The 12,167-nt window shown below is 48.4% G+C and overlaps 1 protein-coding gene across 1 annotated transcript in view; it reads right to left on the bottom strand.

The window, feature by feature from the left end:
• The window catches only part of TENT4B (terminal nucleotidyltransferase 4B), a 40,085-nt gene extending 32,582 nt beyond the window's left edge, over positions 1 to 7,503 (bottom strand). The window contains exon 1 of the mRNA XM_065028623.1: positions 6,820 to 7,503. Within this exon, the coding sequence (XP_064884695.1) occupies positions 6,820 to 7,358 (539 nt within the window). The 5' untranslated portion in view covers positions 7,359 to 7,503. The remainder of the gene's footprint in view (positions 1 to 6,819) is intronic.
• Between the last annotated feature and the right edge of the window lie 4,664 nt (positions 7,504 to 12,167).

Below are 12,167 nucleotides of genomic sequence, written 5' to 3'. Positions count from 1 at the left end.
AACACATGAGTATTACCATTACAAAGTTACTGAAAAGATTTAGACAGGCTCCAGGGATCCGGAGGAGAGGCTTTTGTACAAACTTACAAACAAGAGTTCTGCTGCCTTGCTCCACATCTATCTCCTGCTTTGACATCATAAGTTCATAGTACTCCTGGAAAAAATTCATGCTGCGTTATCTATTGTAGGTTAAAGTTCCAAAATGATTAAAGTTCAAATGGCTTCTTCTGTAAAGCTACCTGCAGCCTAGGAAAAATATCTGAAGCCTGCATGCAGTTCACTAGTTTTCCTCTCTTTTTCTTGCTTACAGGAGTATTTTCTTTATCCCAAATCTATAGACAAAGGGACAGAAAGCAATATTAAAACATGACTGACATCTTCAGCGCTCTCTGGCTCAGCCAACTAGATAATTCCAAACGCTCACAATTTAAGAAACCCCAGCACGCTCAAATAATGAGTGAGCATGGCAACTGCTTACTAGGAACGGCAATAGCATTTATTTGCCTCTGACATGCGTTAGGTAGGATTGTCCCTGGTTACATCGCTACATCGCCCAGCTCTGCGCACACCTGAGCTGGCTCTGGGCCGCGTTCTGCTGCTGCCAGCGCCGACATCCAGCACGGCAGCGCACCTCCAATTTTGGCATAGACGTCATTCTGGGATCACACACCCCACTATGAGAAATGCATTCTGAATCACCATATTACCCAGTCAATAAAAAGAAATGTGAAGTATTTAATGTTACTGCCTACTTTGATAATAAGGTTAGGTAAAGAACTTCTCGAAACCGCATTTACAAGTTCTGTGAATTCCCAAAGTAAGAAACGGACCTTGCAGTCCAGTTTTAAATAAGTGAATAGCCCAGGAACAAAGTATAACAGCAAGATGGTTAATAATAATAATTTAAACAAATAAATAATAAGGGAAAAGAAGAAAAAAGCAACAATATGCTTTCACGATAAGCATCTCCATCTATTTAATTCCTGAGGATCAACACTATCTCAGACTTCCTAAACCTGATCTTATACTAACAATTTGTCAATTAAAAAATAAGAACTAGAACCCCAACATGGTTTAATATAATACTGATAAAGATCCAGGGTGAGCAGATCCTCATCTTTCAAATGCATACTTGCTACAGAAAGCACATATCGGCTCTTGGAATCACCAAGCACACGAGAGGGAACGACATACTCTTCCTATTACTTAATATAGACATCTCTATCTACCAAAAAAAGTCCGCCAAACTTCTGTTCCTTATATAGCCACTCCAAGGTAAATAGGTGTCCCAGTCCCAAGCAGAAGATAAGAATTGGAGAAAACAAAACAGTTTACAAGAACACATTCACACGCTCTTTCCTTGCATGTGTAGAAACCAGTCCTCCCTAAAGCATTTCAACAAAACATGCCAAAATACTGGCACCATTCCAAAACCCTGCAAGCTCAAACAATACTGTTATACAATATTTACAGAACACTTCCTGAAGGTTTCCTCAAACTGCCTCCAGTCCAACATCTTCACCCCCTGGTAAACCTGTTTCTCTCTCACAGCCCCTCCGCAAGCAGCGATTTCTCACTCCAGGAGGCTGTGGGGAAAGATCCCATTTCGCGTCCATAAATCCCAGCCGAGCGGCGGCCCCAGAGCCGCGCAAGGCGCTGCCGGACCCGCGCCGTGCCGTGCCGTGACTCAGGACCAGACGGGGAGCGACGCTGCGTCTTCTCAGACGGATCCCAGAGAAGGATTTGCACTCTGGTCACATCCCTGCGCCTCCACCTTACAGCTCCATACGCAGCGAGCAGAGTGCTGTTCTGAGAGGTGTCTGCAGGAAGCAAACACATTTGCACCTATGAATTTTTCCTGAATAATTCATTTTCACGCATGATGTGCACGGTGAATTTTAACGTACATCTTCTCTAAATCCAAACCACACGCAAGACTCTAATAGAAGATATATTAAGAAGTCGTGCACACACCTCGTTGTTGTTTCACCAGAAATCAGAAGTCTGTGCACAGAAGCGCTTGCTTCACTTCTGTGAAGAATCTATGTCGAGCAATGCAACAGCACATCAAGCACCACCCATGCGTTGGATTTAAGCACTAAAGAGTACATGATGAAAACCACCGCAACTGATTAGGATTTTATCCTATTTCCCTAAGGCAGGCGTTCAGTCTGGCTCGCCGTCTCGCTGCAGAACACGTACTTGCGTGCTCACAGCGCACTGTCCATGCTCCAACCCACGTGGAAATGGCTCCTGTGGCTGACACCATGCAAGGGCTGGAGCAAACACGAGCCATGAGACCCAGGGTGGGTTATCTCGGGCACACAGCTGCGTTACCCCAGCCAGTTCAAAACCTGTGCAGAATGAGCTTGCACCCCCCTCATTAGCTTCCTTCAAAAAAGAGATTAAAAGACTTGAGAAGCTGACAAACTTCACATGAAAAAAAAAATCATATTTATGTAGCAAAGGTGTAAGGCTTTAAGCTGTTTTCTTCCTAAAGCAGTTATGATTTTATTTCACGGTACCCTCTGTAATCTTGGGCAACATGCTGGGAACCCTTAGAACAAGTAAGCTGGAGCCTGCTCAGTTCTGTGCCAACCAACGTGGCAGCCCCGGAGTGTCTGCACACCCCTGCCACAGGGCTCCCCCGGTTCGTGGCCCGGTGTCCATCAGCACTTCAAAGCAGTGTGCACTCAGTATTCCCAAATGCACCAGTTTCTATCTAACCAAGGTTCCTCCCCAGGGGCACACACGACAGATTTCCCTCCCCAAACTCACACACTAATTGGGTTCTCACCTTTGGCTCCAGATTCCTGTGCAAACTAAGCAGCACCCTACAGTCCCCAAATCCACATCTCCTACCTGGGAACTGCGTACAAACTGGACTCTTTCCTTTGGTACAAGAATCACAGAAACCTACGAAAAGACACGTTGAACTTACATGCAAGTCTTTATTTTGGGGTTATGCTACACTTAAGGCTTCTGGCTTAAGCAGTTCATGTGTCACCTTCCAGCCAGGCTCAATCTAAACTCAGGGAAAGCTGTAAAACAGCCATTCCACTATCCCAAGAGCTTTGTCTTCCTTTTTTAATCGTGACACTACTAACGTTATTTACTGTTGCCCTTGGGACACGCACAGAATATCCCCTCCAAAACCCCAATCCACCCATCCTTGAGTTTTGCTAAATACCCTGTCCAGGCAAATCCAATTAAACTCTTTAAAGGTACATTATCTGTTAAGTCAACAGTAACACTATAGACATGCTGCAAAACCTTTAACTCATTTTCTGTGTTATCTTTTGGTTGTAGCACTACTGTCCATTGACAAAGTCCCCAGAGGACAAAGGTAATGGCAGCTGAACCCATCTGGTGCAGGCAGCACTAGACAACTGCTGTTGTCACAAAGTTAAGAGTGCCAGCACACGGTAGAGTAACTGCGATGGAAACATCTAGAGCATTAACAGAGCTGCAAGTCTGAAAACTCAGAATATGTGAAAAATATTAAAGATAAGCCAGAATATGAGATACACAATAGCACTGTTAACGCTGTGGAAGTGAGAACTGGCCACATGTTGAATGTCAGTATTTCAGCGTTGGTGGATGGTGGCAAATATTGTGCGTACTTTGTAAGAAATCTATCCTAAAACTGAAAAGAAAAAATACTGCTGTGGGCTATTTTTTATGATCTGGTTATCTCTTTGTATGTATAAATAGCAGTAAGTAGGAAAGTATGTTTCTCAATCAAAATAAAAACCACAAAAAGAAAAACCTCAAAGATTTGACTGAAGAGACACTTAGTTTTTAAGGACAATCTCTTCTATTTCAACATGTTTACCTTACCTAAATCTTCAGACAGCTACTTACACACTGTTATGTGTTTACATAAACTGTCCTACTAGCTAAAAATTATCGGACTGTTTTTCCGGACAGCTGATCAATGTAATTGCGCATTCGGAGCTGGTTTTGCAGAGCCGTACACACAGTGACATCCTCGCACTGGAATATAAATGCCACAGGTCAGCTTTCAGTTGGGTTTGCCAGCAAGCCAGGCCTGATGTGTCTGAAAATGGGACTGTTCTACAGCACTGTCGTGTTCAAAAGACCCACCATCTAAACTGAAAAAAAATACAGGACGGTACATAGAGAACCTTTAATATATTTTGTATCAAAACAATAAGAGAAGAAAAAGATGCCTTTAATGCTATAGGTACAAGGTATAGCGTATGTACCCGTAATGCTCAGGTGCAAGTAATGCTGCAATAGACGTGCAGGTAGTTTGTTCCCCAATAACCGTTAGAACTAGTCAACACAAATTTGGGAATTCATGCTGGAAATATTTAATTTAAAATATTTACACTAGCAACAACCTCATTTGCTAGGTTACAAAGCCCTCTATCCATCACTCCTGTCGCATGTCATGAGGCCCAGGACAGATGCCCTACAACAGTTATTAAAAAGAAACCTGTACACAGGGTGACGGCAGCACCCCAGCGCACACCAGGCAGCCTCACCGAACTCGACAAGAACTAAGGATTTCCTAGGCTTTCCTAAGAGGCTTCAACGCTTTTAGAAATTGTTCTCACAATTTCTCATTCAAGATTTGCCAGCCAACTGCCTCTAAATACCTTTGGAATAAATAGCTTTTTAGAAGCAAGCACCGCTCACTTCTATAATTTAGGAAAAGCAACGTAGGGGTGTATCTTAGAGACACTCTGCTTTGAACAAAGGAAACAGCTAAAACAGAACCTCCACATCGTGTAAATATATGTGCCACAAACTAGACAGCCAAGCCAAATGTACACCAACATATGAGTACTTTTCGAGTTTGAAACCTATTCAACCGAAATTCTACTCTATCAACAGAATACTTTGGTACAGTTGCTATCATTATTAACCTCTTGCTGAAGCTCACCCTTTTCCCCCTTTATTATTATTATCATCATTATTATTATTAATCTCTTGCTGAAGCTCACCCTTTTCCCCCTTTATTATTATTATCATTATTATTATTAATCTCTTGCTAAGGCTCGCCCTTTTCCCCCTTTATTATTATCATTATTATTATTAATCTCTTGCTGAAGCTCGCCCTTTTCCCCCTCTATTATTATTATTAAGCTCTTGCTGAAGCCCTTTCCCACTCCCCAGCCCTATATCTTCAATGCAGAGAAAAGGTTTATGGGTTTACAAGACAGAAAAGCACTTCTAATAATGTTCCTTAACAAGAAAAACAGCGTCCAAAAACTAACTCAGGAAAATTCAGTACTTGGTACGTGCTGCACACATTACTCTTAAGTTGTGTGAAGGAACTTATGGAAGGTTCCAATGTATAGTGGCTACAGAACTTAAAATAGCACACTTCTGCAGTGTCATTTTATGAATTATTATAAGCCCAGCAGCAAAGGTAACACAGGAGCTGGCAAGAAAACAGGGAGCCAGAGGTGGCAAAGTCTGCCCTCCAAGGCAACCAGCAAATTTGAATGGTGAAATCTTACAGAACTGCAGTTTCAGAAGGCCAAGAGGTCAACGCTTTCCAGTGGGGGGAGGCCCTTAGATACAAGCTGGGAACACCAAAACTGACGCACCCAAATCATTCCCAATTTCTAAAATGAGCTCTTCTGGGCCTTGGCCTGTCACCATACACCTCCGCCATCTGAACCCTGGAAGCGGGCCAGACCTGCTTGGAAACGAGCAGGGGTGGAAAGGGAATCACACCTGCACACACCGCACCAGCACTCCACACGGGACAGGTCAAACGCGCCAACGTGCTCCTGCCACGGGGAGGACGGGCACGGTACGAATCAAGGCGAAGCTTGTATTTTGAAAAGCGTGAACTTGAAAAAAGGAACGCAGAAGTTACCGAATGGCTTTTATCCAGGGCATCACCCATACCAAAGGCCAGCCCTGTATTTAGAAAAAGGAGGGAGAAAGGGCTCAGAACAGCTGTCCGGTAAGCAGAAGCCACGCTTGCCTGCCCTCGGTCTCTGCGGGCTGGTGCAACACAAGCCGCTGGGACCTAAGCTAAGGCAAAAGCACCATGGACAAAACACTCAGATCAGCACATGCATTCCATAGCCACAGAGCCATGAAAACCATTAACAATCCCATACTGAAATCCATAACGCTCTGTAGATGCGCACAAGTTTATTTCGGAGAGCGGGTGCCCGCACACACGCACACCTGCTGTCAGCTCTCAGAAAACGCACGCCCCGCGTACCTACAGAGCCCAGGCGCCTTCTTTTAAAGGAGCGGGTTATTACTGCTTTAAAGGTGTAGCTCCTGCGCTAGTCCCGCCCGCTCTGCCCCCCGAGCCACCGCGGCCCCGCTGCCCGTGAGGAGCAGCAGCGCTACCAGGCAGCCCGGCAGCGACACGAGCCCCGCGGGGCCGGCGAGCACGGGGGGAACACGCCCCACGGGCCGGGCGGTGACAGCGGCGGCGCGGCGAGGAGCCCCCGGGCAGCCGCCGCCGCACGGCTGCGCTGCCCCTGCCCGAGGAGCCGCCGCCCCGGCCCGCGAGAGCGCCGAGGGGCTGCCCCGCCGCAGGCCGCTCCGCGCTGACAGCCGGGCAGCCCGGCGCACACCGCGCCCGCTTCCCCGGCCCCGGGCCTGCGCCGCGCCCCGCCTCGGCTGCCGCGGCCCAGCGTCCCCCACCGCGGCTCGGCGGCCGCCCCGGCCCCGCTGCCCGGCCCCGCTCCCCGCGCTGGCCCCGGGGCGGGCAGGGCCTGCGCCGCCGCCTACTCCGGAGGCCGGGCCGGGGCCAGGCCCGGCGCTGCCGCTGCCCGGCGCCCCCTCGCCCACCCGGCCCGGCCCGCGGCCGCTCACCCCACGACGCCCTGGCTGTAGTTCCTCTTCTTCCAGGGGGTGCCGGTGTAGAGCGGCTCGGCCAGGCCGGCCTGGGCCCGGGCGGCCGGCTCGTCCCCCAGGGCGGGGGCCCGGCCCTGGCCGGGGCTGCCCAGCAGCAGGCTGTAGTTGAGCCCGAAGGTGCTGGCCTTGTTGTCGCGCTTCCTCTTGTTGCTGGCGGCCGCGGCGGCGGCGGCGGGCGGGCCCCCCCGTGCGGGCCGGGCCCAGGCGGCGGCCCCCGGGGGCGGCGAGGCCTGGCGGAGGCTGCGGTTGTGCTGGTTGTTGGCGCTCTCGAGCGGCAGGAAGTCGGGCTGGGGGTCGGCGCGGGGGGCGCGGTACATGCCGGGCGGGGAGGCCGGGCCGGCCCCGGCGGGGGCGCTCTGCTGCTGCTGCTCCTGCTGCTGCTGCTGCTGCTGGAAGTAGAGGTTGCGGACCCCCTGCGTGGTCTCCCAGATCTGCATCCACAGGCGGTTCGAGGGGCCGAGCTGCTCTGGCTGGAACCAGGCGATCCGGGGATCCATCAAACGGGGACCCACCCCGGCTGCCTCCGCTCCCCGCGCCGCGCCGGCCGCCGCCGCCGAGACCCTGTCACCGGGTCCCAGCGCTAATGGCGGCTCCTATGGAAGGGCAGCTCCGCGCCTGCCTGCTCGCTGCCGTCGCTCCACAGCCCCCGCCCCTCCTGGCGAGCGCGGCGAGGCGGGGCCCGGCTGGGCCGCCGGCACACGGGCCGCGCACGGAAGGGGGCGGCGGCGGCCGGGCCGGCGGGCGGCGGCAGTGGCGGGCCCGGGATCATCACCGGACCCGCCGGGCGCCCCGGCCCCGCACCGGCCTCCCCTGCGCCGGGGCCCGGGCGCTGGGGAGCGGAGCCCCGGGGCCGGGCGGCTCTGGGCCGAGAGCAGCGGCTCCTCTCACGGTGCCGGCGCCCGGTCCCGGCCCTCAGCGGAGGCGGCTGCTGAGAGAGCCCCGCGGCTCAGGGCTGCGGCCGGGAGGACGAGCCCTCGGCCCGGCTCCCCCAGCCCCGCCGGCCGCAGGGGCGGGTGCTGCCCCTGTCACCCCAGCACAGCGGACAAGGACACCGGGCACACCGGGACCAGCGTCCTGCGGTGCATGGTGTCTTCTGCCGGCACCTCACAGAGTCCCAGCGTGTCAGGGGTTGAAGGGACCTGGAAAGTTCATCCAGTGCAATTCCCCCATGGAGCAGGAACACCCAGATGAGGTTACACAGGAAGGTGTCCAGGCGGGTTGGAATGTCTGCACAGAAGGAGACTCCACAACCTCCCTGGGCAGCCTGGGCCAGGCTCTGCCACCCTCACCCCCAACAAGTTGCTTCTCACCTTTCAGTGGAACCTCCTGTGTTCCAGTTTGCACCCATTGCCCCTTGTCCTGTCACTGGTTGTCACCAGAAGAGCCTGGCTCCATCCTCCTGACACTCCCCCTTTCCATCTTGATCCCCAGGAATGAGTCCCCCCTCAGTGTCCTCTTGTCCAGCTCCAGAGCCCCAGCTCCCTCAGCCTTTCCTCACACGGGAGATGCTCCACTCCCTTCAGCATCTTGGTGGCTGCGCTGGACTCTCTCCAGCAGTTCCCTGTCCTGCTGGAACTGAGGGGCCACAACTGGACACAATATTCCAGGTGTGACACAATATTCCAGATTCACCTTTGCCAGCTGCCACTGCACTCCCCTAAAACTCTTTTGGGGATGGTTACAGGCACTTCTGGCTCTTCGTGCCTGTCATAAGATAGCCTAGGTGCCATGCTCTCATACAGCCAGCGCTGCTGCAGAGGGAAAAACACATAACATACACAACACAGCAAATGGCAACATTTGGCACTACAAATTCTGGTCAAAGTCCATTTTATTTTTAGTGTTACAGCCTTAAAACATCTTTAATATGGGCTAGAAAGTCGCCAGCATGCTGCAAGGAGGGCCTGGTGCTTCCCATACCCTCAGAATTGCATGGGAGACAATTTCTCTTCAGGGAGATGGAGGTTTTGGAATAGAAAAGCTGCATTTCAATTGTAAGTATTCCATGGGGTGGACACTTTTCAAAGAACAAGTTTTAGCACCACTCCCTGACAACAACCGAAGGTTGAAGTTGTCTTCTCCCCCCTCCGCAGAGCAGCACACCTGTCCCCACCCTTGCTCTGCTCTGTCACAGGGTGGTGGTCTGCACACCCAACTGCCCCAAGAAGCTGCAGGGTAGAACGTGGGGTTCAAGTTGACCGACTTAACTGCTTTGAGAGTTAGGATCTGTACCTAAAATCACCTTCAAAAGCCAAGTGGAAACTGGTGGGACTGAAGCACAGCTTGGACGTGGAAAAAAACCACCCTGAATAACCCTGTTTTCCAAAACACATTCTTCAGTTATTCTAAGAATTATAAACAGCCCAGAAAAAGGTAAGTGGAAAATTACTCGCTTGCTGTTCATCTTCAATCAAAGATGCAAATAAAAAGGTTTCAATTCATAATATTATTTTTTTAAAACGCAATAAAGAAAAGTGCACATTAATGAAGGATTTCATGTTATCCTTAAGGAGGTAACAGTAAAACTACCCATTGTTTTGCTTTCTAAAAACTAATTCTGCAAAAATCAGTGATTTGTTCTACACTCATAGCACACAAACGTAAACAAGTTTTGTTGTAGGCCTGAGGTTTATTAATTTATAGGACTCCTCAGCAGCAACCCTGGTCCCAAGCAAATAAAGGCAGGACACAACACGGGTGGTGTGATACCACAAAGGCTTCACATCAGGGAGTGTATCTATGGGTATTAACAAAACGAACAGACAAACCCCCCTCACTTGAACACGGTCAAAGGGATTTTTTTAATCACGACTTTGAACTTTAACTCTTCTACTTACTGAAAAGAGAACTTCTCAGAAAAGGTCATTTAGAAACATCGTGCATTTTATAGCTGAATCAGCCATTTCGCTAAATTCTGGAAGCGCCTTTCACCCTCCAGCAAGGGCCGGGGAGGAGGGAAGCGGCAGACACAATTTTCCTTAAAATATATATATATATAAAATTCACATGCCAGAGGAGAAAAACAATCCACGTGGGGATTTTTGTCAAAAAAGGAATAAACACCCAGAGAAGGCACATTGAAATCCCAACACGTATTTAAAAGCGGTGCCGGTATTGATGTGGGACCCTCTGTCACGTTGAGAACACGGAGCAGCCGCGACCGTCCTAACAGCGTATGGATTATTACAGTGCTGTCGCATTTCAGTGCACAAGCAGTTTGATTTAAGGCCTTAATATAACAGTAATGCGAGGAGTTCCTGACACGCAGATTTGAAATTGAAAACAACAAAAAGCAGCGTCTTAGCGTATCCTTTGTGTGCAAGTCTCAAACTATGTGTTTATGTGGTCACTGAATTATGTCTGGCAAAATCCCTCTCACAAAAGCAAGGAAATTATGAAAATAATATAGAAACTAAATTAGAGCGAGTTGATTTAAATTCATGCTGTTTTTCCCAGAAGGTACAAAAGTTAACAGTTTGAATTTATTTGGAAATTAGTCAAAAAGACCCAAAAATACCGCTCAAGTAAAAGCTTCTTCAAAGCAAAAGGCTCACCGCGTTTCAGCCCTCGTGGAAAACCTCCAGGTCCCTTAATCTGCTGTGACTGTCAGTGTCTTCGGTTCTTGCCAATTATCCTAATGTTGTATATCGTAGCAGTATGTCCAGCACAAACTATATTTAGATTGTTTGCTCAATTCATCTGTGCCAGAAAGGAACAATTACATTATTTGCAATTACCGCAAGCTTTGCTTGAATTTGAATTCGGAACAGTAGATGTGAGGCTAGACGCTTCCATCCGCTCCTCTGGAAATGCTTTTACTGAAAATCACTTAGGAAGGAAACAGAACTCAAGTTTAGGTGCATTTTTGGTTGGTTGTTTTATGTCAATATTCCACAAGATCTGCATTTCATTTGTAATACTTAAACGAATTTGTTCTCCACCACAGTCCTTGTTTTGTAATTTGACTGCGCTCTGATTTTTTTTTTTAATATATTTTATCTCAAAATAAAAACATAAAACCAAGCCAAGTAGTACTGGGTAAAGTTATTCTTGTTCCTCTTAAATGACAATCTTATAAAAACCCATATTGTGCAAAAAATACCTTCAACACACATCACAAGCTCCAAATAAACTACCGACTATGATGTGACATATAGGCATCTTCTGAATGTCAAGGCATGATGTATAAAAAGTACTTCACAACAAATGCTTATTTTAATCTTGCCACTTGTTTCTTTACATCGGGAGCAAAAATAAACCCACATAGCGATGGGCACTCCTGATCCACACTTTCAAAGGATCGCAGCTCTTAACTGAGGCACAGATGATGCCTTAAGGACCAGGATAAGCCAATAAATTCAGTGTCAGGTACCTGTTTTGACACCGGTCTTACCCGTGTGATTCCATGAACTGATGACGATCGCGTACATCTGGTTAGCATCTATTTACTTATACCGCACACCAGCTAGATCAGGCCAATTTCTGCCACCCTCAAAGCATCTTCAAGGTCTGGCTTTGGCTTTGCCTTTGCAGGCTGTCAAGGATCTTATCTTTGTCTCAAGCTTACCCTAAACCTATTTAAATAAACCAGTGCCAAAAGAGCCCCCAAAACGTTTAATTTGCACCACATCATCACTTCTGCTGCTGCCTTCATTTTCCTTAACTGTGTCAGAACATTTATAGCCTCAATCTTACAGCTTAGCTCTTCTGTATTTATAAATCTCATCTGGCTTTAGGCCCCGATCTGACACTGCTTTAAATCACGGATAACTTGCCTTGTCTTCCATAGACAAAACTCTTCAAGAGTTTCCCATGCTTTTCCTATTATCTTTTATACCTTACAAGCAGAACGTGCTCTCTAAATTAATATACAAAATTATTACCTCTTGTTCGGTCACAAACCCTCCATTAGACACCAAGCGGATTAGTTCAGTTTTTGTATGTCAGGGTTTTAGCACCAACTCACCAAAATGCCTTTGCATGTCCTCATTTCTCTTTCAGCTGTTAGCTAGAAATGGCAAGCATACCAGGAGAGAGAAGCAAATATTTTGAACACTAAAAATCATGTACTTCTGCAAGCGATACGGTTCATATTATGCACCTATCTTATTAGGACACAAATTATTTTTTAAGACGTTCAACTGATTAGTGCATAGCGAAAAAAATAATCCATGCATTCCTACTGCTGGAATAGTTCAGGATCTAAATGACAGTCTGTCTTTTCACTTAAAGGAAAAAATGGGGTCTGACAGATGATGTTAAGAAAATCACGTTTCCTAGTGGATGCCCTATCTTCTGTATAGTTA

The sequence above is a fragment of the Columba livia genome, chromosome 13 (assembly GCF_036013475.1).
Source record: "Columba livia isolate bColLiv1 breed racing homer chromosome 13, bColLiv1.pat.W.v2, whole genome shotgun sequence".
NCBI classification, from domain to species: Eukaryota; Metazoa; Chordata; class Aves; order Columbiformes; family Columbidae; genus Columba; species Columba livia.
This window is presented reverse-complemented; position numbering and strand designations above follow the sequence as displayed.